The sequence below is a fragment of the Phoenix dactylifera genome, chromosome 1, assembly GCF_051530095.1.
Source record: "Phoenix dactylifera cultivar Ajwa chromosome 1, Ajwa_hap1_PhDact_Kaust_v1.1, whole genome shotgun sequence".
NCBI lineage: Eukaryota > Viridiplantae > Streptophyta > Magnoliopsida > Arecales > Arecaceae > Phoenix > Phoenix dactylifera.
In genome coordinates, this window is record NC_143190.1 from 35,807,981 (window position 1) to 35,833,929 (window position 25,949).

Genomic DNA, 25,949 nt, shown 5'->3' on the forward strand with positions numbered 1-25,949 from the left:
GTAGAGGTGTTTGGAAACTTTTCTGCAACCATCTCTCTAGAAAATAGAAAGTGAACAAACGACCTTATCCATTGACGTGGCTGGTCCTGGATCAACTTGCCTTCGTACATTGATTGAGGGGCTTACCAGAGAAAGATGGTACGAGGGTGCACATTTTGGAGAGACAGATAGGTGACTGTTGAGTTATTGCAGACAAATTGTTATCATGTAATTTATATATATATATATATATATATATATATATATTTATTTTTTTCTAAAAATGAATGATTAATATAGTACTGATGCATTCAAACAAAATTAAAGAACAGAATAATATTGAGCGCTCTATATAATTCTTTTTCTCCAGCTCATAGAGTTTTCTTAAAATGATCGGTTATATACGAAGCCATTCAATTTGGAGCTCCGTTAGTCTCTATATAAACATACTTGGTCTGAAAAGTTACGCCACCACTCATTATGATCGAAATATCTCGAAGCAAGCGGTGACATTCATCCATGCCGCCGGTACCTTCTGTTTTTAGCCAATTATCGTAGCTGAATCATTTTTAAGCATGACTGTTTTAGCCTGCAGCACGTGCCGAGCATGGCTTATATCGGCCCAGCCGAATCACTCAAATGCCCATCGAGCGACAAAAAAGATGCCCATAGCCCCGAGCTCTTCCAAAATCCAAAAATCACACACTTCTTGATCTCCACCAAAGTCTAAAACCACCCCTAACATCAGACTCCAGCTGCATTCGATCGCACCAAACAAAATTTTATCGCGACCCATTGGTCATGGAGGACGATCCAGAGGCATCATCCCGTGCTCGACTCGGCTCTCTTTCCCGAGCACCGTTCACCGTATAATGCCATCAAAACCCATACACATTCCCAGGGAAAAAAAGAGAGCAGCGAGCCCCACCACGTCACTACTCTCGGGTGTTCCCCGTTCGTCATGAAACATCCGATCAGGCCTTCCGGAACACTCCAGGATCCTGCTGTATCTATCTGGCCCGAACGGCAGACCATAATGCCTTTTCCCGAAACCCTCCTTCATTACGGTTGTATGTCATCACGCCCATCTCTCTCGCTCCACTCCTATCTCCCGTCGCCCTCTCCGATGGTCCAATCCTCATCAAGAAGACGACGACGAGTCTCAGTAACAGAAATCGCGCAGTTCAACATCACCGCCATCTCGTTCTAGAAAGAAGCGGCCGCGTTCTCGCCTTCCTCCTCATCTTCTTATCTTGATGTCACTCAATGATGTATAAAGCCATCTCCCCTTCGTCTGGACTCCTCAGGCTGGCTTCTTCTGGGATTAGGTTTTCCTCCTCCTCGTCCTCCTCCTCCAATTGTCCTCTTGTCTCCAGAGCTTTTGCTTCTTCTTCTGGCTTCTCGGGAACTTCTTCGTCTTCTTTGCTCGGCTCGAGGTCGATCGGATTCTCGAGATCCTGCTCTTCTTTACCCCGGCCTCTCGTTAGGTCGTTCGGCACTTGGCGGCACGGGAGTTCGAGGTCGCCGGTGAGTCTTAGGGCCCAGATCAGGAGCTCGGCGGCCGTGATCGAACGGTTCCAGAGGAAAATGGCCACCATGGGTATAATATTCGATTCTTGAATTCTTTTTTTTGATGAAAAGTCGATTCTTTATTCGTTTCTCTCTTTCTTTTCTAAGCTTCTGATCTTGTTGGAGGTCAATGTCTTGGCTGTTCTGGAATTTTAGTCTTTTATACTCGTTATTCTAAGCCGGTGACGAGAATATTCGATTCTTTTTTTTCTTTTTTTTTGGGGGCGGGGGGTGGATTGGGCTTTCTGATTTTATTGGAGGTCAATTTCTTTGCTGTTTGAAATTTCTGGAGGTTTTTGCTGGAGTTTACGGTGGAAAAACCACAGACTGGATGAGTATTTTGATTTCTGTATTTCTTTGTAAGAATCCGCCTTTTTTAAGAATTCCTTTTCAAGATTCTACCAGAATATAATGCTTTTATTTTATTTTTGATTAAAAAAAAGCATATAACGGCCTAAAGATTTTAATTTATTCCTCTGAGGAGTTCCGAAATTTTAATTCACATCTAAACATTGATAATTTATCATACAGAACATATCATGATTCAAGGACTCCTAGAATTGAATCTTGAATACTTTGTTTGTATCTAAGTCTGGGCATTTTTGGTTTGGATGGTAAAGTATCTGTATTCCTTTTAAGTTCTTGAGTTACTTTAAATGGTATGGATTATGTATGATTACCGCTTATATGCTTTTCTGATTGCTTGTATGTGAATATTCAGCTACTGAGAATCCGTTCAAGAACATACTGACTAGCCTTCCAAAGCCTGGGGGTGGCGAATTTGGGAAATTCTACAGCTTACCCGCACTTAGTGATCCAAGAATCGGTAATGCATCTGCTAATATCTCTCTTGGAACCGCTTTTGTCATGAAAAAAAACCCCCTCCTGGATCAGTTATTCTACTACATGAAAACATGTTGTCAGGAACATTGGTTTTACTATCAAGTTGCCTGACCCAATGTAGATTACGCAATGCACTTTGATCTGCATGGTTTTTTTGGCAGCTCCACATCCAATATGGCATATGAATGCAAGAACTGAGGCCATGAATGATTCTGTTGTTTTTCTTTTCTTTCCTGAAACTTTTATTTGATTACCATTCAGTAGCATTGCAGAGCTTAGTTTTTGAATTGTGAGGCTGCTGTTCCTGCTGCTAGTGTAGTTCATTCTGTGGCTAGGGGCTGAGTTGAGGAAGTGAGAATTTAGAAGATCCTATTTGGTGTGATTTTGGTTATCTATCTAATCTATCTATCTAATATACATACATATATATATATACACACACACACACACACACACACACACATACATACATATATATCTATATGTATGTATATAGATGTATAGAAATATGTATATATATGCATACATACATAGATGTATAGAAATATGTATATATATATATGCATACATACATAGATGTGTAGAAATATGTATATATATGCATACATACATAGATGTATAGATGTATGTATATGCATACGTACATACATATGCATACATACATTCATACATACATACATACATACATACATACATATATATATATATATATTTATTTATTTTTTTTTCGTTTGCAAATGAATGGATGGAAAAATGCTTGTGGAAGCTGATGCGATGCTATATGTTACTGAGAATGCTTAGTGCATTAGTGGAGATTTGAAGCTTATATAGTTAATGAAACTTTACTTGTTGCTTATTATGAAAAGAAAACAGAGAAAAAAAGGTTATGCTATGGGAACTTTCTTTTCCCAATATGCAAGTGATTTTTGAAGAGAAGTGCATTGACCATTTTTCTTTTTATGCATTGCAGATAAGCTGCCATACTCTATCCGGATTCTTCTTGAATCAGCAATCCGTAATTGCGATAACTTCCAAGTCACGAAGAATGATGTTGAGAAAATTATCGATTGGGAGAATACATCCCCAAAACAAGTCGAGATACCATTCAAGCCTGCTCGTGTTCTTTTGCAGGTTGATCCACGTGACTCATCTACATTATGCTGTCCCTAAAGGGCCTTATTTTTCTTGCTCTTAATCAAATTTTTTTTGTGCAGGATTTTACTGGTGTTCCAGCTGTTGTTGACCTTGCTTGCATGCGTGATGCTATGAACAAGCTGGGAAGCGATTCTAATAAGATCAATCCATTGGTGTGTTAGGTTTCTGTGCCCCACTGCCCCCGCCCTCCAAAAAAAAAAAGAACCAGCCTCTGTTACACCCCCTGCTGATATTTTTTTTTATATCTCGATTCTATCTAATGGTTTAGCTAATTCTTTCGTTTTTAGGAGAGATAAACATTTATGAGCAAGGCATCCATAAATTCTGTGAACTTTTAGATCACATTAGTAGCACCAATATGTGAATCATCCTTTCATGCTGCATGTGAGCCATTTATATTTTTAGCTCCTTGTTCTCCTCCATACAGGTTCCTGTAGATCTTGTTATCGATCACTCGGTACAGGTAGATGTGGCAAAGTCAGAGAATGCTGTTCAGGCAAACATGGAACTTGAATTCCAAAGGAATAAGGAGAGATTCAGCTTTCTTAAATGGGGATCTACTGCTTTTCATAATATGCTCGTTGTTCCTCCAGGTTCTGGTATTGTACACCAGGTAAGAGTTTTAAACTATCTTAGAAGCTGTGGTGCTTTCCTCCTGTATTAAGTTTATTCCATATCAATCTTAAACTGATGTTGTAAGCATCATGAATCATGATTATTATGGTTTTTTTGTATTAGTTTTATCTGAAGGTGCGGTGAAAAAAAAATTCAGGTTAATCTGGAATACCTTGGCCGAGTTGTCTTCAACAGTGATGGCATTCTGTACCCTGATAGTGTGGTTGGAACTGATTCGCATACAACTATGATTGATGGATTAGGCGTTGCTGGCTGGGGAGTTGGAGGAATTGAAGCTGAGGCTACAATGCTTGGTCAGGTAAAGTATCATAGAATAGGTCCCTTTATTCTCTTTAAAGGACTGATTGGTTAACCGGTATCTGTTCTGGATGAAAGTTATTATGTGGATTTAAAGTGTACTGATCGCTAGAGTAGCTTTCTTTTTAAAACTATTATGGTTAACGGTTTGGAAGACAAATGCCCCTTTTGCCTGTTTTCCACTTAAACTGCATATGGATGATATTCAGTTACTGCATATTTCAAGACCTAGAATTGTTCCTATAATTTCAAACTCTGTTGCCATACAATGCTATGTACATAAGTTACGCATCTGATATATGTTTTATATTTTAATTTTGAATATTCATTCTATGAAAAAAAATAGATTTAATTACTCGGAAGCTCCACAGTTTTTTTATAGTCATTCTTATCTTTTTGCCTCTCGTGGTCATTTATACTTAAACCTTTTTTCTTCTTTTTTAGATATGATTTCAGTGCTAACACATTGATATGTTTGTGACTACTAGTGCCAGTCTATGCATTATAAGGCATTGTTTGATATATTTATTCCCTAAATTTAAAGTTCTATTTTTTTGCTGAGAAATTGAGAGTAAAGGCGGTTTGTTGGAGAATTAAAAGGAAAAATCAGGGCGAGGAAGTAAGAAGAAAATAAACTCTACATTTTCTCTAGGAGGCCTAAAATATTTCTTATTTGGAAAACAGCAATTTTGGAGAAAATAACATATAGTTTAGTGGTTCAATACTTCAATCTTACCATATCTTAAAAATTTTCTCTGCAACTTTCTCTATGATCTTCTTAGTTCATCCAAACTTAGAAGATTCCAAGTTTTGTTTTTCTTTTTTCTGCTGGTTCACTTTTCTGTTATTCCATTCTATCAGCAAGCGAACAAAGCTTGAGTCCTCGTCTAAATCTTTTTTCCCTTTATTTTTGTTAATTACACAAGTACATTCTTTAGAATAGTTTAGAACCAAGACCACCAAAACTACCAAATGCTTGAACCCATTATTCTTGCCATTCAAGCAGTCGTGGAAGCTGATAGTCTTCCAATGCTGCTTCCCTTTGTTTTTTGTGCTTCCTTTTCTGCCACAGGTTCTTATTGGTTCTTACTCTGCCTCTATTTGACCGAGGGAGGATATGATGAATAAAAGAGGGGAGATGGATATTTATGGGTCACCACCAAGCTTTCATATGATAACTAGAATCCAGGTTTCATTGACTGCAGTTGTATATTGTTTCAGGCTTTTAGCCTATGCTTAGCTTCTTAAAAGGTGGCACTATTATGTCAATTTAATCCTTTTAAAACAGGCCTTCATTCTTAAGCAGTTATTGGTGATCTTCTCTTTTTCTAATCTTCTTCAGTACCTTAGAAGACAACCAGTTGATCAATTAAAGTTACAATTTGATTGTTAACTCCATTTCTAGCTTAATCTCAGACAAACCATTTCTAGCTTAATCTCAGACTAACTTCAATATGCGGTAGATTATTCCATAAGGAGTTCTTTTACTACACATACTACGAAGACATTTTCTGAAAACAACAGCAGCAGAAAAGGCAGCAAACCACGAAAACTTGCCACCTGACCCAAAAAAGGTGGGGTGGTGGGGGAGGGGGCTGGGGGTGGGTTGGCGAGTTACAGATCGATTTACCTCTTTAGGCCAACCTCTTTTAACTAATTGCCAATGGGAAACCAAGAATTATTTTGACAAATTGGATAGGTTAGGGTTTTCTGGCTGGGCTCTTGTTTGGGCTGCTTTCCTTTGACAAAGTGTACCCAAACGATTTCCTGGCAGACCTTGTTTGTCTTTCATTAATCTTTTTTTAATATAAATAAGTCAAGGTCTTTTTTGCTTGGAATGCAAGGTGAGGCTTTAATCTACCTCCATCTAACTGTATTTACCTATCTTTTTGAATAAGGTCTCTGGTGCTACCTCCCTCCTTTCATGGGAGACTTGAGTATTTACAAGTCAGTGAACATTCTGTTTGCAATTTACATGCAAACTATTGGAGATTTGGAGTCTTTTTTTTGTGTGGCAATGCGAAATTTCTTTATAGATTAAGAATACAACTATTCTGCAAATTAATTATTTTTTTGTGTTCAGATGTATTTTATTTGGCACTATATTTTGGCATTAAATTTATGCAATAGTTAGCACTTTTTTTCAAGAGCACTATTATTAATTTTTTACATTGTGCTGAAAACATCAAAAATCTTCACATTAGAAGGAAATTTATCAAATTAACTGATTAAGTAACATTTTAAAATAACCTTTCCATAGAGATAATTTGCTTGTTTCCTTGTTTCATAATTTACTCCATGCTCGTGCTTCTTCACTGGAATAATAAAACAAGATTTAGTTCTATGTTTGTAGTTTGTTTTAAGTGGCTAATGCTTTATTTATCTTATTTGGCAGCCCATGAGCATGGTTTTACCTGGTGTTGTGGGGTTCAAGTTGTCTGGGAAATTACGCGATGGGGTCACAGCAACTGACCTAGTATTGACTGTAACACAAATGCTGAGAAAGCATGGTGTCGTCGGCAAGTTTGTTGAGTTCTACGGTAGATATCATTTCTTACTCATCGATTTATTAGCACTAATTCAGCACCATCCTTTTCTGAATCCTAAAACCTCATTATATAGGTGAGGGTATGGGTGAGTTATCATTGGCTGACAGGGCAACAATCGCTAATATGTCTCCTGAGTATGGAGCAACCATGGGTTTCTTTCCTGTAGATCATGTCACTCTGCAATATCTCAAACTGACAGGAAGAAGTGATGAAACTGTGAGTATTTCAAAGTTCTTGGTGGAACCTGGTGTATTTCTTCTGATTTACTGCACTGTCAGTTTTTACTCAACGCTTGTGATAATGAGGAAATTGCTTGTCTTTCCATTTTCACAACTTTTTGGAAAATATTCTGGGTGAAAAAAAAGAAACAAAGAAGTGCAGAGAAATTCCTGCATGTTTTATGGTCTATTACATCCTTGTTAATCTAGTTTTGTTATTGTGTGCATCAAAGAAGTTAAATATCTTTAACCAAATTTTCTATATTTTTTGGTGGGAGTTTTCCATTATTTTGTAGCAAGTTCTGAATATAGAACCATCTAAGCGAGGCTGGTTTACTAAATAGAAACCTTTTCTTTCAATTAATGTATATAGGTAGCAATGATTGAGTCCTATCTGCGAGCTAACAAGATGTTTGTTGATTATAGAGAGGTAAGCCTTTCTTTTTAAGAAATTATACATATAAGTTTTAAGAGTTGCATGACTGATGTGTTTTTTGCGAGTCAGCCTCAAGTAGAAAGAGTTTATTCATCTTATCTAGAGTTGGACCTCACAGATGTTGAGCCCTGTGTTTCAGGTCCAAAGAGGTAATCTGCATGCATAGTATTTCCTGCTGTCAATAGTTCATCTATAGTTTCGTTCCTGATTTGTCTCTGAAGTTTCTTCTACTAATATCTATGACAGACCGCACGACCGAGTTCCTCTGAAAGAAATGAAGGCAGACTGGCATTCTTGTCTCGACAATAAAGTTGGATTCAAGGTGATGAGTGTGAACTACATTGTAGATTGTTTTCTTCCAACTGCAGCTAGGGTTTCTATCCATACCAGAATCTGTAGTTCTATACAAATTGAGTATACCAATCATGGTATGCTGTACCGGTCGGTATCGGGCATACTGTTCCCGTACCGATGGGTACCGGTATCGGTACGCCAATGTTGGTACGCCTGGCGTACCACGTACCATACCGTACCGACACTCAGTACGCCTATACTAGTGCGGCGTTGGTACGGGGTTCGGTACTGGTACAGCGAATCTTGATACCAATGATAATTTTTATGCTGGAAGTCTTGTACATATAGATTAATGCATTATGCGGCCTTGACCACTACTTCATGTAGTCTTTGTTACACATCGGCTGCTTATAATTTCGCCAGGTTTCATGCTATCGGCCGATTTTAGCATATAATCCTAAATTCCTAATTGTTGCACCATATCTAATGATATTCTGTACTTTTTTAAATCAATTTTGTAGATATAAACCTGGAACTCAGATTGGATTTTATGCCTTATCATAATTTTAACATGGTACATATTGAAGTCAGATTGTCGACTCATATGCAATGCTAAGGAACTTGGGTGCATGTTTACTTGATTTTAGTTCAGTTGTAATCCATGTGGTTTACATATCGTAGTCACTGAGCACTTGACTTTGTTATTGTCAGGGCTTTGCCGTGCCAAAAGATTCACAGGACAAAGTTGTGAAGTTCTCTTTTCATGGACAACCTGCAGAGCTCAGACATGGTAGTGTTGTTATAGCAGCTATTACGAGCTGCACAAACACCTCCAATCCCAGTGTCATGCTGGGTGCTGGTCTTGTTGCAAAGAAAGCTTGTGAATTGGGTCTTGAGGTTTGTTCTTATACCCAAATATATCATGGCCCAGGGCAAACCTGTTTTTCTTTGGTTTTGAGTTTTGCCTTCCTACTTTTTCGGTGTAGTATTGACAAACTAAACATAATTAACAGGTTAAGCCATGGATAAAAACAAGTCTTGCCCCAGGATCTGGAGTTGTTACCAAGTATTTGCTCAAGAGGTATATGGATTTGTAATGTAAAAACAACTCTTAAAATGCCATTTTCTGTCATATTACTCTTGTTATTCCATTAATACTTCACTTCTATTATCGAAGAGAATCTGAAATGTGGTTATTGTTTTTCCTAGTGGACTGCAAAACTATTTAAATCAACAAGGTTTCCATATAGTTGGATACGGCTGCACTACTTGTATAGGAAACTCTGGAGATCTTGATGAGTCTGTTGCTGCTGCTGTCTCTGAAAATGGTAGCACTATATTTTGCCTTTACTTTCATTACTACTTTTGTCACTATTTATTTCTTTTTCTCTACATGAATACACTACATTGTATATATTTTATGTGAATCTTATCTTGATTTTCTTTGTATTGTTGTCACAGATATTGTTGCTGCTGCAGTGCTTTCTGGAAATCGGAACTTTGAGGGCCGAGTGCATCCCCTAACTCGAGCTAATTATCTTGCTTCACCTCCACTTGTTGTAGCATATGCTCTTGCAGGCACGGTAAGTAAATATTGGTGTTTGTGTTTGTGTCATCAACAATACTGGGAAAGCAGTTGGCTCGAAAGTGTTAGCATGTATTAGAAAAGATTCAGAAATATAAAAGTAACACAAGAAAGTGATCAAGAAACTGTTTCGATATGCATCCAAGAAACTGAACAATTTTTGTTCTTGACCATTTAATGTAAAGAAAGTGCTTGGATTAGCCTTACATTATATATAATGTACATATCCAAGTGCTAACATTATATGTTTAGTGCTATCATTTCATACCAAAATAGTGATGCTGCTTTTGTTTTCAGAATTTCAATAATTGTTGCTTGTTGAATACGTATGCTTAAAGGTCTTTTGTCAGCTGATAAAGCCTTATGGACTTCAAAAATGGTAGCAGCTATAATTAGTGAAATATAAGATTGTTCATTTGTTACTTCAACTGCAGGGCATTAACATCAAGAATAATGAAAAAATATTATAACATGGCAGGCAGGATGTCATCATGTAAACAATTCCAACAAAATAAGGTTTTGTTGTCAAATACATATATCCGAGTCAAACTTCAAAGTTAGCACAGGGTTACAGGATTGTTTGACATTCTGTAAAGTTTTTAAGACCATTAAACAAACTCCAAGAACAACAAAAACCAACTTCTGATTTGATTATGGTGAGATTTTTTTAGTGACCAGATTGGAGTTGCCATTCAAAGAGTCTAACTATATGTTGATCAGTGAAAAAAATGCAATTCTGTCACCAAAAAAATGCAATTTGATGTTATAATGAGTATCCAAAATTCTGAATTGCTCAACATGCATTAGACTTATGGGTACATGTGAACTAGGGCTGGAAGTGGGTCGGGCCGGGCTAGGCTATGCCCTTACTTGAACCCACCCGAATTTTCTTTTCGGGCTTCAGCCCGAAAATTTTTGGATAATCTAAGCTCGAGCCCAGGCCTGAGCCCGACCCGAATTACCCATTTGGGCCAAAAATAGGTCTGGCTTGAACCCGATTGAAGCTTAATATTTCATAATATTGCTTCACAAATAAATGAGCTAGTTAAAAATTAGGCTCTCTCCTATAACACAAGTAAATGATACATGATACATTATTCTTAGCTAAACCCATTTTAATTTGTCCTTTACTTTCTCATTATTCTCTCTAAATAACAGCACACAAAAACAAATTAATTCGGGCCTGAATTCAAGCCTCGTTTTGGGCATTGTTCGGGCTTGGGCTTGGGCCGGGCCAATGACATACTCGGGAATGAGCTTTACATTTAAGCCCAAATTCGGTCTAAACTCTTTTGGGCCAAGCCCAAAGCCTGGCCGATGGGCCTCGGGCCGGCCCAAGCCCATTTCCAGCCCTAATGTGAATGTTGCTTATTCTAGCTGGACAAAGAGATCAAGTACTCTGCTTTTATGCAATAATATATTTCTTACTCCTATGGAGAAAGAAAACTTGTATCTGCAAAATAGAAATGTAGCAACTGAATATTAAGTTTTTAGTGGATTGGGCCAGGTGGTAGTAGCTATTGTCTAAAGTTTAATTGATTAATACTACTTTTGTTGTCTTGGCTAGTTTGCACTAACTGAATATTAAGTTTTTAGTGGATCGTGCGGGTGGTAGTTGCGTATGTCTAAAATTTAATTGAGGAATACTGCTTTTGTTGTCTTGGCTAATTTGCACTAAAAGATGCACATATATTTAAAGAGCATCTATTACTAAATCTTTTTGTTATAGTATATCAATAGTTTCTCCTATATTTTACCTCTCCTGGTTTCAGTTTCATGCATTTACTTGAGATGCTCACTTGCATTAAGTTAGGATGTTTGAGACAGATAAAAGTGGCACGGACACTTTATGATTCAAATAAATGCAGAAAGTCACCATGCTATGTGGGCTTATCTTGTGCTGATTCATGTCTGTTGTTTCGGTTCTTTTTCTTATTATTCACATATGCTGATCATAATACTTCGAATTGCAAAACATGTGGTTGGTATACCTATAATTTATACAATAGATAGGTTCCTATTCATGAAAACCACATTTATGAACAAAATATATTCTTTAACACTGTTACATTACGTGATACCAATCATGATTTTTTTTTTTTAAAGTGAACTGAATCTCTTGACAGTGAAGCTAACGATTAAATAAATAAGGTGTTCTACATATACGAATGTGTTTCATTTAACTTACATTATGATATCATTTATAGGTTGACATTGATTTCGAGAAGGAGCCAATTGGAATAGGAAAGGATGGGAAGAGTGTGTACTTCAAGGACATATGGCCATCCACTGAAGAAATTGCAGAGGTAATACTGTAAATCTTGAAGATATTTGTTAGCTTAGAACTGTCATATATGTTCCATACTCTTTTCTAAATGGGACACTAAAGACTTCTTATGTGTTGAAAACTCTCAAGGAATCATATACTCTCTCTTTCTTTCTCTCTCTCTTTTCCCCTTTTTCATTTGGGCAAGAACTGTGTCAACCTTTACATCCGCCTTCTCTTTTGGTGGGTAATATGAGGCCATAGGTGATTGGAACCCTAATGGCTGGATGCAAAGAAGGCCCATATGGCCGTACAGCCCATATTTCATCCATATTGCAGGTTTCACTGCCTGTGGCAATTTGTTGTGTACTACAGTTAGAAATAAAAAACTTGGATGCACATCCTGATGATTCAAATCCTAGATCTCCACCACTAGGAGGGTAACCAAGATTTGCTGGTTGGTACCATTCCATACCGGTGTCTAACCGGTACGCAGTCTTATGCCATACGGACATTTGATATGCCTCGCCATCTCGTATTGTACCATGTACCGATATTGTAATAGAATGGTACCATTTTGGGGTCCGATTCCGAGACGATGGACCTTGAGGGTAACAAATCATTTGTCTTCAATGCTGCACCACTAGTGCACTTTTTGTATATGCTTTTCTTTTGCTCTAATATACACCTGTAGTTTAGAAAGAACACCACCTTTGTTCATCAACCATTTCAAATTTAAAACAATCACTAACCAAAAATGTGTTACCATTCAGGTTGTTCAATCAAGTGTGTTGCCAGACATGTTTAAGAGCACTTATGAGGCAATCACAAAGGGCAATCCAATGTGGAACCAACTATCGGTCCCAGCCACAAATTTATACTCATGGGACCCTAATTCTACCTACATTCATGAGCCCCCCTACTTCAAAAATATGACAATGACTCCACCTGGACCTCATGGGGTGAAAAATGCATACTGCTTACTGAACTTCGGTGACAGCATTACAACAGACCACATTTCACCAGCAGGGAGCATCCACAAGGACAGCCCAGCTGCAAAATACCTACTTGAGCGTGGTGTGGACCGCAAAGACTTCAATTCATATGGCAGTCGCCGTGGCAATGATGAAGTAATGGCAAGGGGAACCTTTGCTAACATTCGCCTTGTAAATAAACTCTTGAAGGGAGAAGTGGGCCCAAAGACAATTCACATTCCGACAGGGGAGAAACTTTATGTGTTTGATGTGGCAATGGTAAGTTTTTGGTACTGACTACTGAGCTTTTCCATTGGAGCATGTTCTGTTCATGTAATATTTGTATTCTTAGATGATTAGATTGGATATCCTGTGGTTTTTGATATGACAAGGACCATTGCCCATATCATTTCTAACACCAGTAGAATAATGGAGGGTTCTAGCTGTAAAAATTTGCATAGTCACAAGATTTCTGAATTGGTTCCACAAATATAGATGCTTCATTGGCAGATGTCAGACTATCCGTAAAGTTGACTGAAATTTACTGTTGCCTGTATTACTACATTGTGATGATTGGTTCTAGACCATTTTCCTTATTTCTTCTTTAATCTTTTGTGGTTTGTCTGGCAATCATTTGGTTTTGGGATGTCAAGGCTTAATTTAATGTTTGGTCTTTACTCCATCAAGCCAAGCATGCAGAAGTGGGAATTTCTGCAGGGGCTCCAATTATGTTTTGCTAGGAAATATTTTTTGGGTGTGTAGACTTCTTGCTTTTGCTGAAATTTTTGTTTTTCCAACTTTTCTAATGTTTGGTTCTAGTGCACTAACAATGATGTAAATGAACCTGTTAATGAGAGAATATTTCAATAATTTTCATATTTGGAAATGAAGTGTGAGATAGTTTCGAGCAACGTATGTCATTCTATATTGAATCGTGCGGTACGGAACGTACCGCACCATATCGATTTGGAGCCGTATGTGGTACGGAGGGCATACTGACACTCAGTATGCCGAATCGGATGACACCAGAATGGGGCATACCATACGTGGTACGAGGGGTATATCGAACTCGGTACGCCGAACCGGGCTTTATATTGGGCATACCGACACAGTAACAGGGTGGCACGGTATGAGGCCTGGTACCGAGATGGCAGACCTTGGTTTCGAGCTATAGAAAGCATGTCATTTTCCACATCCTTGATGGATGATTTTGTTTGGATCCTACAGCCTCATTAATCATCAATCATATTACAGCATCAACCAATTAACATCTGGGTTGGATGCTAGATTTATTTGTGATAACTTGCTTCACAGTGTAGGAACAGAACTTGATCTCCCTTTTTTATGTCATGCTGAACATCTTTTCCAGAGATATAAGGCTGATGGACATGACACCATAGTTTTGGCTGGAGCAGAATATGGGAGTGGTAGCTCTCGGGACTGGGCTGCCAAGGGCCCTATGCTGTTGGTTTGTCTCTCTTTAAAATTCAGTGTTTTCTTGTATGTTAGCAGGTTGTTCATTCTTATTTCTCGTGATTCTCCTGTAATGTTGTCTTCTTTTCCATATCAGGGTGTGAAAGCTGTGATTGCTAAAAGCTTTGAGAGAATCCACCGTAGCAATTTAGTTGGCATGGGTGTTATCCCACTGTGTTTTAAACCTGGTCAGGATGCTGACTCACTAGGTCTGACAGGTCATGAGCGGTATACAATTGACCTTCCGAGCAACATAAATGAAATACGACCAGGTCAGGATGTTACTGTTGTCACAGATGCTGGGAAATCTTTCACCTGTACAGTACGTTTTGACACAGAGGTAATTGATCATCCTGTTGCATTGATACTAAATTACATGCATAAATTGCACAGCCAATTAATTTTGATTTTACTTGCTAATATATTTCTGTCGGCCTTTTGTAATTAATTAACCGTTACAAAATAAACCTTGCTGTTCTCCCATGCATTATACACCTTAAATAAGCTCTAATAAGTATCAAAACTGTTAAAAACCCTAAGTCTAAAAGTGTTCTTGTTTAAGAATCGCACAATTGTTATCACAATATAGAAAATTTTCTCTTTTGATATAATGATCCAAGACTATGTGCACATTACATGTTGGATCTATTCAGCTTGATAGAACTAGATGTGTCCTTAGTAGCTGGAACCTTTTATATTTGGTGCCATACCTGCTTTGGGATTTTTACACTATCTTTTTCCTGCTATTCCTTTATAGGCGCTTTCTTGTTCCTCCTCTTGTTCCGAAAATTTTTTCTTCTCTTGAGAGCGCTATTCCATGCTTCTGCACCAGAATATTCTTCACTATGACCAGGGATTTTTTTCCCCCAAGATTAACATGAGCCATGATTATGGCCAGCCTCATGAGGTTTGCTTTAATGGGGTAACGTTTCTCCACCTTTCCCATCTAGGGTCATGCTTCATTGGATTGGTTCGAATTCTTTCTGGCTACTTTTTAAAGGTCCCTCTCTTTCCTCCTGCCCCCTAGGTTTGAATCCTTTACTCTTTTAAAGGTCTCTATCTTCTCTCTTTCCCATCTAGGGTCATGCTTCATTGGATTGGTTTGAATTCTTTCTGGTTACCTCCCTCCCTCCCTCCACACCCCCCCCCCCCTTCTTCCCCTTCTCTTCAATCGAGACAGGTTTTGAAGTTACTAAAAAACTGGATACTTTTAGATTAAATCCTCGGTGTTTTCTGTGTTTTCTGTGTCCCCGCACGGGTGTGTGTGTGTGTGTACATGCATGCATATCTTCTTTATCACTATCTGCTACCTTGTGATCTTTCTTTTCTTCTCTCTTTGTGGATATGAAGAAGGGAAGCTGGTTGGGACTTCGCCACCTTGAGCATCAGAATCCAGATAAATTCTTTGTGATCTGAAACCTATCAATTGTAGATTTGGTTTTGATGGTTAGTAGTGTTTTAAAAAGCAGTTCGAATATGTGGGCGATCAAGGGACCACATAATAACCTATCAATTGTAGATTTGGTTTTGATGGTTAGTAGTGTTTTAAAAGCAGTTGGAATATGTGGGCGATCAAGGGACCACATAATGCATATGCAATATGCAGGCTATATATATGGATGCATATATAGGTCCTATTTCTAACTATTTAAAAATAATATAGTATATTAAGTACAATAAGAAACAATAATAATGATAACAATTTTTATGGATGGATAATTGCAATTACAACTAATAATTAGTGCTTATTTCTTAGTATGCAACACCCAATAGCCATAAATATAGCATATTCAATATTTTAACACTATTAATATCTAATAGCAATTAATATCCATCAGCTTGAAGCTGCTGCACCTGCATGGCCCAGATAAGAATAGGCCATATATGTGGCTGCTAAGTGGCCTCAAATATGCAACCATATGATGCTAATATAGGCCAGGTATACGGGTACGCAATGCTAAGTTGACCATCTTTTATGGTCAATATGCAGTATGATCACATACATTACTGCATATAGGCAGTGTGGCCTGGTCAAGGAACTACTTATACATATGCACAAATGCGGCAGTATCCACCACATTTTTAAACACCAATGGTTAGATCTGTAAGGAGCCAGGCATCTCCACCATTCGACTTGTTGCTGTAATCTATTTTAATGCCATATCTACTACCCAGCTTGTTGCGTCATCTATCTTCATGCCATATAAAATCAAAACCATACTAATGGGAAGCGTGCTTTCCATATAAATCAGTGTTGGAGACGCCATTACAATTAAATCCTTCCAGAAGGCAGGACAGGTGGAAAACATGAAAGAACGTGTATGGAATAGCTGTGGAATTTAGTGTAAATTGGTTTCTTAGCTGATTCCTTGAGCTTGCTGTGTGTTTCCTGCATATTTTTAGCTGTCATTTTTTCCCCTTCTATGAGACATCTCTCACTTCTATTTCCATGTCCTGTATTTTACGCATCCATTTTTCTTCAATGGCTACTTTTTTTTTCTCTTTTTGTGGGAGGGGGGTGTTGAATTATTACCTGTCAAAAATCCCTTGCTTATTTTTCCTTCAAAGTGTTGATAGTTTAGATATGCCCTTTAAAAGACTGAAATCTGTATGTGCATCCTTCGGGTCATGTTACAGTCACTTCATCATTCTAACCTTAGTTTAGCTAGGTTAAAAGTGAACTTGATGTGTGCCCTTTAAAAGACTGAAATCTGTATGTATATCCTTCGGGTCATGTTACAGTCACTTCATCATTCTAACCTTAGTTTAGCTAGGTTAAAAGTTAACTTGATTTGTCCATTCACTGTTTTTATGCTATATATAAGTTTTGGAAACTTCAGGACAAATATGTGTTTGTGCCAATAGTATATATTTCCTTTTACACCTTTTGAACATTCCTATGAAGCATTTTTTTGTGAAGAGTACGGAAAAAAAAGGAAAAGAAACTTTAGGGGTATAATGGCAATGTAATATGATAATTTTTTATTAGTGAAAGGGTTTCCGATCGTACATATTTTTTTCCCACTTTTTGAAGGAAGCAATTAAGTGCTTTTTTTGAGGAGTATAAGGGGGTATAATAACAACGGAATATGATAATGTTAGTGTTAATGAAGGGGATTCATCAAACCACCCAAGCATGTATGCAAGTTTCGAATTTTTGGAGGGCCACATGTACAAGTCACTTTCTATGCTGAATATCAATAAGCAATTTCAAAGGGTTGTTGCAACAATTCCTTTTTCTGGGGTCACCGGATTGAATATTCTTTTCATGTATTTTGTAATTACTAGATTTCTAAAGAAATTATTGGACATTTTGTATTCAGAAGTTCTATCTTTGTACGTATAAACAAGTGTGCCTACAGTGTTGAGTTAGGTAAAGTTGGAGAACATTCATTCTGTTATGGCTATGTGCTTTATTTTCTTTCCAAGAAAAGGTGCAATTAGCTTCATTCTGTTACAAAAAAATAGTAGTGCAACTACTACTAATTGCATGTGACAGTAATGGAAGCACTGTGCTATGCTGTGTCCATAAAAAAAGAAAAAAGAAAGAGTGAAGATCTATTATCAACTATGGTCATGAGTATCCTCAATATCATTAGTCATTAACTGAAACTTATAACCTTTATTGATGTTGTCCCTGCAGGTTGAGCTGGCTTACTTCAACCATGGTGGTATTCTTCCATATGTTATTAGAAATCTGATCAATTCTGAGAGCTGAGCAAAACATCTAGAGAGTTGACTTGAGGTGTTGGTATGCTGGGAGCAGCTCTTACCTTTGTTCTTGCAGACTGTAATCTTGTTGTGAGGTGCGGTTGGTTGTTTCTGGCAGGAATTAATTTTAGTAATAAAGTGATGTGCCAAATAAATTTTCCTGATATGCCTCACTGAAGCGGATAAAATCATAGGCCAATGATAGATACTTCAGTTTAATGAAAATATATTTTTGAAGTATGTTAATGTGTGTTATTTTGTGGTAACTTGGTGGTGCGTTTGTGGATAAATGCTGATAATATGTTGGAATTATATGTTTTTTCTGCTGACAATATATTTTCTAACACAATGCTGTTAAGTATGTCTAATGCTGTGAGTCATGATGAAAAATGGCTTGGAAATCTCTTGCAATGTTGCAAAATCATGGTATCCCCTACCCACGTAATGAAGGTTCATGTGCTTGGCTGTTGTGCCTGTTGTAGGCCAAATTTTGATTGGAGATTAGCAATGATGATATCTCCAGGTGTGCATTACGTCAGTCATTACGTTCTCTCCTAGGCTGTGTCTGGTTCACTGATGGCGCACAAACTGGATTAATGGGGTCAAGTGTTATGCATGAGTAAAGAAATGGAGGGAGATAGTAGAATAAAGCTATTCCATTTCATCAGAGGTCTTCTGTTTTGTCTGGGTGAAGTGGATAAATACTGGAGCATTAACTGTGTGTTGATTTTTTTTTAAAAGTATCTCCTTTCCCTCTAAACTCTAGTTTGAGTGTAAGAATGATTGCCTGGCGGAATAGATTGGATTAAAGTTGTTTATTTTGCATAAGCATTTAACAGCAAGGTACAGTAAAGATGTAAGCCTGAAAAGTTGATTGAAGTCCCCTTCAAATTGGTAATCTGCTTTATTAGCGGGGACCTAGGGCCATTATGATGAGCAAGTATTTTAGAGAATTGTTGAGAGATGTTGAAGCCTTTTTTCACATACAAGAGTCTGTGAAAAATTAATATTACTGATCAATTGATAAACGTGCTTGAGTGCTAAACCAATCTTCCTGGAATGAGCTAGTCTTGTCTAGCGGCGTGATGGAAATGCTTGAAGCATGGTCATTAAACCCGGACTGAACATCAACTTGGCTAAGGTTCCTGGTCACCAGCTAACTGGTTCGATTAGTCTACCTTGGTCAATAGTATTTTTGGATCCTCAGAAAATTGGATTGTGCTCGTGATGGGATCATTTGCATGCAAGTTGCTCTTGCATGCAGAGATTTAAAGAGCATTCTTTTTTTTTTTCTTGTGTTTTTGTTCTACTTTAACTAGATTACTATTTCTACAGGTATGACCAGATGTAACATATCTCCAAGTGAATATTTCCTTTGTCACTAATGAAGGAACAATTTAGTCCAGCCATATAATGGAACTAGAGAAAAACTCGAGTTGATTATGTGTGCTTAATTTTGCCACTTGAAAGCAAGCTCGACATTGGACAATAAGAATCCTAGTTACCAAAAAAAGAACAATAGGAATCTTGATTTTTTCGGTCCTTTCCTTCTGATCCTATTTAAGATATATTGTAGCATATTTGTAGAACAAATTGCATGTTGCTCTCTAAGAAGTAGAAGGAAAAATGCTAGTGTTGCTGGAAACTGGACCCGGGGGTGACCACTGGCTGAGGAGGAGAAGCTCCGGTGGGTGGTGCGTAGGCAGGCTGCGTCCTCCGGAGGAACTGCAAAAAGTCGATGGCCGGGGTTTCCGGCGCCGGCCCTCCGATGCTTAAGTCAGAGGAGGCTTTTGTGGAGAAAGAGAGAGTATGTATGCAGGAATCAAAGTCAGAAGTCCCCCCTCTCCCCTTTAGAGGAAGAAGTTTCTTTTTTATAGGAGGGGTGTCAGGGTTACCTGCGATGTGACTCGACGAATTAATGGGTTACCGTCATGATTAGCGTGATCGTGTGAATTAATGAGTTGCCGTGGGTGACTGGACGGAGTTGAACGAGTCAATGAGTTATCGTGGATGGTCTGAGATTTTGGGCTGGCTGGAGATCCGTAGAGATCGTGTGCATTTAATTGCTGACAATTGCTCAGGCGGAGATCGCGGGATTGGATCCTGGATGAGGAGGAGAGGTCTGTTTCATTATTTGACTGAGTCTTCTTCGGACTAAAAGTCGGTCGGGCTCAGCTTAGCCGAGATCAAGGCTGCAAGACTGTGAGCTCTGAGGTCGGGCGCCTTGAGGTCGGGTGCCTCTGAGGTCGGGCGACCCGTCATTACGTATTTCGGGCACCCGTCATTACGTGCCGGCAATGCATCCACGTATTTCGGGGCAACCTATTTTTTCCCCCAAATTTGAATTTTAGTGAAGCATGACTTTTATCTCTCTCTTCCATGGCTTGATTCATTGTTTTACTCCATCAAGAATGCAAACACTTCCAACTCTCTTGTCAAGTGAAAAGATGTTCGGTTACTGCCTTAATGGTACCATGCTTCAGGTTTTGGTTCAAACCGAGAAGATAGGCACAATTTATTAGATTTGCTATGTTTTTTTCTCTTTTTTTTTGCTTTGAGAGAAATGAGATTTCATGTAGTTCACACATATGACACTACTATTGCCTCAAAACCCTGCAGTGCAAGTTAAGGTGTACTAAAAGGATGCTTTGGGGATGAGATTTTCTATGCTCTAGCACCACATGATAAATTTTGATTGGATTACCATACTTCAAACGTATATAAACCCAAGTATTTTCCTACAACATAAGCAGATTAAAACACATATTGGGATTCATGTATATATTACATGTGGTTGGTTAGACCTTCACAGCGTATAATCTTTTTTGATGCATGTACAGAATCAGATATTGTTGGTAACTCATGCACTTTGTGGCATTGCCTCATTATGTTTGTGCAAAAACTTCATTGATTCAACCACTGCGAGTAGAGCCGAACATTGTAGATACCACACTCTTGACCCCCTGCGTGCCTTCTGGGGTTGTCATCTAAATGAGATGCCCCTAAGCTTGGGTCTACTGCATCCTTAAGACCTCGATCATTACAAACTATGCACTCTGACATGGTTCTTTTTCTACCCATTCTGGTTGTTCAAATGCTAGGACTTCGATGTCCAGATCCTCTGATGCCAAGTTCATGTCATCCACATGCTTTGAATTGAAAATTCTGGTTTTCCTGCTCCTTTGGTTCTGAAGGCAACTCCTTTACCTCTCGAACACTCCGACACTGCAGTCTTGGCATCAAGTTCAATTTTCGAATTTTAACATCCTCGGTACTATTTGCTATCTTGCAGAATACAATAGCAACATTTTAGTTCTCAAATGCTAGAAATTGGGCATCCGGGGGTTTGATGCTAGGATTTTAGCATTAAGAACGACACTCGAACGCTATTTTTTTGGGCATCAGAGGCCTTTTTATTGCCATGTGCTTCATGTATGCCGAAATTTTGAATCTGAATGGTAGATAAGTGGAGCTTATTCACATTGTATCCTCTACTTGGAAATAAATTCCTTCCTAAAGAGTGGGTGAGAGTATCTGGCTGTACTCATGTGAGAACTATATAAAATGCCGTTTTTACCAAAAAAAAAAAAAAGTCGGTGAGCTATGGGAAGGCCCTCGCATGGGCTATGGTGTCGAGAAGAGCAGAGGATTCCTGATGCCTCTCTCGATATGCAAGCGAGCATCAGGAAGACGAGAGATTGAGGGGAAGTGCTACTTCGTTTTTTCTTCTTCACGACTTGGCTCCCTCCTCCCCCTTCTCATCCTCTCTCCTTCTCTCCCTCACTTTTTCTCTTTTTGATTTCATACATACATTGTAGTTAATCCTTACGTAACACAACAAGGCGTTCACCTCCATTTTTTTTTTTTTTGGATTTTATTAGAGGGAGGAACGGTGGCCTCCACTTCTTCCCTCCCATCAATTCCCCTATCATCATTTATGATACGGTCAGTAAAGAGAATTGTATTTCCATTTGTTTTTACAATGTACATGAGCACTCTTTATATAGACTACTTAGCTGACGAAATTTGGTAAGGCCGACAGTTTGGCACAATTAATCACAAATCAATCAAGATGAAGTTTAGTAAGACCGACTAAGTTTGACATAATCAATCAATTAATAGACCTAATCTGTCATATGATTTTAACAGACCCGATGCTAGAACCAATTATCACATGATCGGCAACCAAGCTCCATCAAGAGTGGAGAGCGACTCACCATGCTCTAAAAACATGCATTCATCAAAAGTTCTCGACACAAAATCCAGAACAATTAAATATACAAGGTTTTCATGTTGCAGGTCGCCAAAGTCGGAGAAAATTGAAATAAAGTACATTACATAATGTGGCAAGAACTTTGCAGATACAACCAGTAGAGATAGAGCCGAGCATCAACTTTGTCGGCATTTCTCGATTCTTAAATAGAATTAAGTGTTATTGGATAAACATGCTGCTCATGTTGATGGCTTGTGAATTTTGAGAAAACTGAAATAAAGTACGCAACATTAGCAAGTCACTATAACTTGGTACATTCAGAATAGTCCCTGGTGCTTAAACAAGAACTAGAGTTGTTGTACACTTTTTTTTTTTTTTTTCATGCTGTTAGTTGGTGAAATTCGAGAAAGCCAAAATGAAGTACAGAATGTTAGATGATTTTTATTATCCAATATTTTTTCTACTTTTGTTTTAGATGATTTCAAGTGTTTTTCTAGCTGATGCTTTATATTTAACAGAATATTGGATCAAGCTGCAAAAGTTCATAAACCGAAGCTGATGCTTTTTCTTCGAACACCAAGCGAATTAATTCCATTAAGGAATCCTACCGTGAATATTCTTTGCACGATTCTTTTTCCTTGTTGCCGCCCTTTTTGTAGCTTAAATTTTTCTCGGCCGAACCAAGAGTATTTGTTCCAAGACAAATTCTGTGTGTTTGCCTTGGAACTAAACTTAGTTTAGACTTCAGAAGCTCCTGAGAGCGCAAATTTGAAAACTCAGCATATTCCACCTTGTTGGCTAAACATTGAGCATCATGTCAATTTATTGAGGAACTGAAATATATTGATTAGAGTTAAATTTGAGAAGCGAATAATGAATTTTCTTCGATAGCCCGCTCTTGCACAACAGCTAGAAGGAAAAAAATCAAGATGCATGAGGGAATGTCAACAAAGAATAGCACTTTGTTTCTACTGATGACGCATCATGTAACAAATCATTTATCAGGTACTTGATCCAAGGAATCAAATTTATATAGCCAAACTATGGCCAATAAAAATACAAAACAATGGACAATGTACAAATTTTCTGATGTAAATTAGATACCTCAATGGTCGATTATACAACATCATAGTACTAACAACATTAATTGGGTAAGTTATTTCCACGTGACATCAGTGTGAGCTTCAATTACACTTTCTCTTTCAATGAGGGAGCTAACAATGGTGTTATATGTGTACTCATCAGGAGACACTCCTCTAAGAACCATATAATCATGCAACTCAATGACTTCATTCGCTTCGCAGTTCCTACTGAATGCGGTAATGACAATCGTGTAAGTAATTTGATCTGGAAGCAGACCCTTATCAAACATCACTTTCAAAAGCTCTTTTGCCTGCTGAAAGCATCCAATCTTACAGAGAAAATTTATTAACACATTAAAAGTGACTGTATTAAACACAATGCCCTGCCTCCTCATTTCATGACATAAAGCTAATGCATCTTCAAATCTCTGGCTGCTGAGATATGCACTAAGCAGAGTGTTACAAGTTAATACATCAAACATTAGACCTGCTTTTCTCAATTCTTCAACCACCAACCCTGCAATATCCACAGATTCCTCTTTGCACAAACCATGAACAATTGAATTGTATGTGATGAGATTAGGCCCTTGTCCTTCCTTCACCATTGCATCATATACTTGAAGAGCATCAATCACTCTTTTTTCTTTGCAGTATCCATCTATGAGAGTACTATATGTAACAACATCAGCAGCCAGACCACATGTAATCATACATCCCAATAGGTTTTTTGCTTCATTGATTTTCTCATGCTTACATAAATAGTTGATAAGGCTATTGTAGGGAACCACATCCTTAACAAGATTCTCTTCTCTAAATTGGTTATAATAATCCACAGCATCTTGCACATATCCATTCTGGCAATAACCGTCGATGAGAATTGAGTATGTGAACTTATCAGGAGAGACACGCCTATCTCTCATGTCGGACAACAAGAAACGAGCCTCTTCCACATATCCCTGCTTGAAGAGCCAATTCATAAGCGAATTATACATGACAGCGTTAGGCGTCAAGCCTTTCTCCAGCATCTCATTAAACAATCCTAAAGCCTCTTCCATCTTCCCTTCCCTTGCATACCCATTGAGCAGAGTTGCAAAAGTTTCAACATTGGGCTCTATCCTTTTTCCCACCATGTCTTTCTTAACCACTTGCTCTGCAAACGGCATCTTCCCGACCTTACAAAGGCCATTAATGAGGCAATTATAAGTAACACAATTAGGCTCGATCCTCTTCCCTGAAACAACCCAAATCTTCTTCATAAGCTTGAAACCAAGATCGACATCGCCGTTTCTACAACACCCATCAACAAGCATGTTGAAGGTAACTATGTTGGGCAAAACCCCTCTTTTAAGCATTTGGTAGAACACCGAAAAGGCTTGCGATGTTCTGCGCTCCCTACAGAGGGCATAGACAACCAAATTGAAAGTGTTCACGTTCTCAACATACCCACAAGCCAGCATTTCCTCATACATCTTCCAGAACCCATTGCCATCTTGTTTCACCACCAAAAGATGATTCAGAAAGTTATTCCAAGCATGAATCGAAATCCAGAAATCCTTCTCTCTCAGCTTTTCAATCACCAAGTAAGCATTTCTTGTCGCGCCAATCTGAGCGCAAGCCCGAACCAGGGCATCGTATACCGCTGGGCTGGGATCGCAACTGGTGTCTAAAGCATTCAAGAATTCCAGCACCGCGACACCCCTTTGCTGCATCAAATGCTTCATGAGTGACAGGGCTTCTTCGAACATCCTCGCGGGGACTAAGACATGAATCAAAGCGGAATAGGTCTCCAAACAAAGAGAGGAGGACTTCTTTAGCTGCTGTTGCTCTGCCCAGTTGAAGAATTCCAGGGCCAACTGCGGCGAGCCTCGGGAGCGAAGGATAACCCGGCGGACTAACCGGCCGGTGAGAACCGCTGAGAATCGCTGCAAGAAGCCCCACCTCCTGTGCCTTAGATTCAAACAGATGGCTTCTAAGATGACTCCCTCTCCCTCCTCCCCGGCGGGAGGAGGAGGAGGCGGCGGCGGCCGTTTCGGGATCTGGGAATGGAGAGCTTTTCTTTGGATAGCTTGAGATGTTTTCTTTCTAAGGAAATGGAGTCGTGCAGAAGCAAACATAGAGGAGCATCCTCGGTGCTGTTTATTCCCGAAGAGGGGCTTTTGGTGGAGAGAAACCTTGGGCTTCGGAAGGGTTGGGGTTTTTCACCAAGGGTTTTACGGGTGCAGAGAAGGTGGTTCGGATTGAATCTTTCGCACGAAGGAGTGATTCTCTTTCTTTTGAGACATCAACCGTTGGATGGTGCAATATCCTTTCCAGATCTGTGCAGGCAGACGGAAGATGAAGATTGGCGTGCTTTAAAAGCTGTGTAATACGCGATCCAAAGGTTGACGTCGCCAGGAAAAAAAAAAGGCCAACCTGAACCCGGAGAGAAGAGGTGGCCGATGGGATCCCTGGTTCATACCAGGCTCGATTCTAACTGGATCGTGGTTGTATCCTTTGCGCGTAAAAAGGATGCGCTTCCTTCGTGCCTGACAACCGTTGGATCATCCACCGCTGGCTTTGCCATCTGTGCAGGATGGCCATGAGGGTTCGGAGCGCTTTGAGAGCTGTGACCTTAGCCTTAACTTTGGTTTATTCCCATCCACCAAAAAAAAAAAAAAAAAAAAAAATCC

The 25,949-nt window shown here is 38.7% G+C and overlaps 2 protein-coding genes across 2 annotated transcripts; one reads left to right on the top strand and one right to left on the bottom strand.

Annotated features, from left to right (window-relative positions):
• The first annotated feature begins 878 nt into the window (after positions 1-878).
• On the top strand, positions 879-18,225 carry LOC103717623 (putative aconitate hydratase, cytoplasmic). The gene is made up of 20 exons (XM_008806082.6): positions 879-1,579; positions 2,270-2,374; positions 3,362-3,522; positions 3,606-3,698; positions 3,974-4,159; positions 4,319-4,480; positions 6,875-7,019; positions 7,102-7,244; positions 7,620-7,676; positions 7,752-7,831; positions 7,929-8,004; positions 8,688-8,873; positions 8,990-9,057; positions 9,186-9,304; positions 9,438-9,559; positions 11,769-11,867; positions 12,601-13,080; positions 14,171-14,269; positions 14,372-14,614; positions 17,918-18,225. Exons 1-20 carry the CDS (start codon positions 1,246-1,248, stop codon positions 17,990-17,992), a joined length of 3,033 nt encoding a protein of 1,010 aa, XP_008804304.4. The 5' UTR covers positions 879-1,245; the 3' UTR covers positions 17,993-18,225.
• A 4,960-nt stretch (positions 18,226-23,185) lies between these two features.
• LOC103717640 (Pentatricopeptide repeat (PPR) superfamily protein) lies at positions 23,186-25,512 on the bottom strand. The gene has a single exon (XM_008806100.4). The coding sequence runs from the start codon at positions 25,392-25,394 to the stop codon at positions 23,355-23,357; it is 2,040 nt and encodes a 679-aa protein (XP_008804322.4). The 5' UTR covers positions 25,395-25,512; the 3' UTR covers positions 23,186-23,354.
• Between the last annotated feature and the right edge of the window lie 437 nt (positions 25,513-25,949).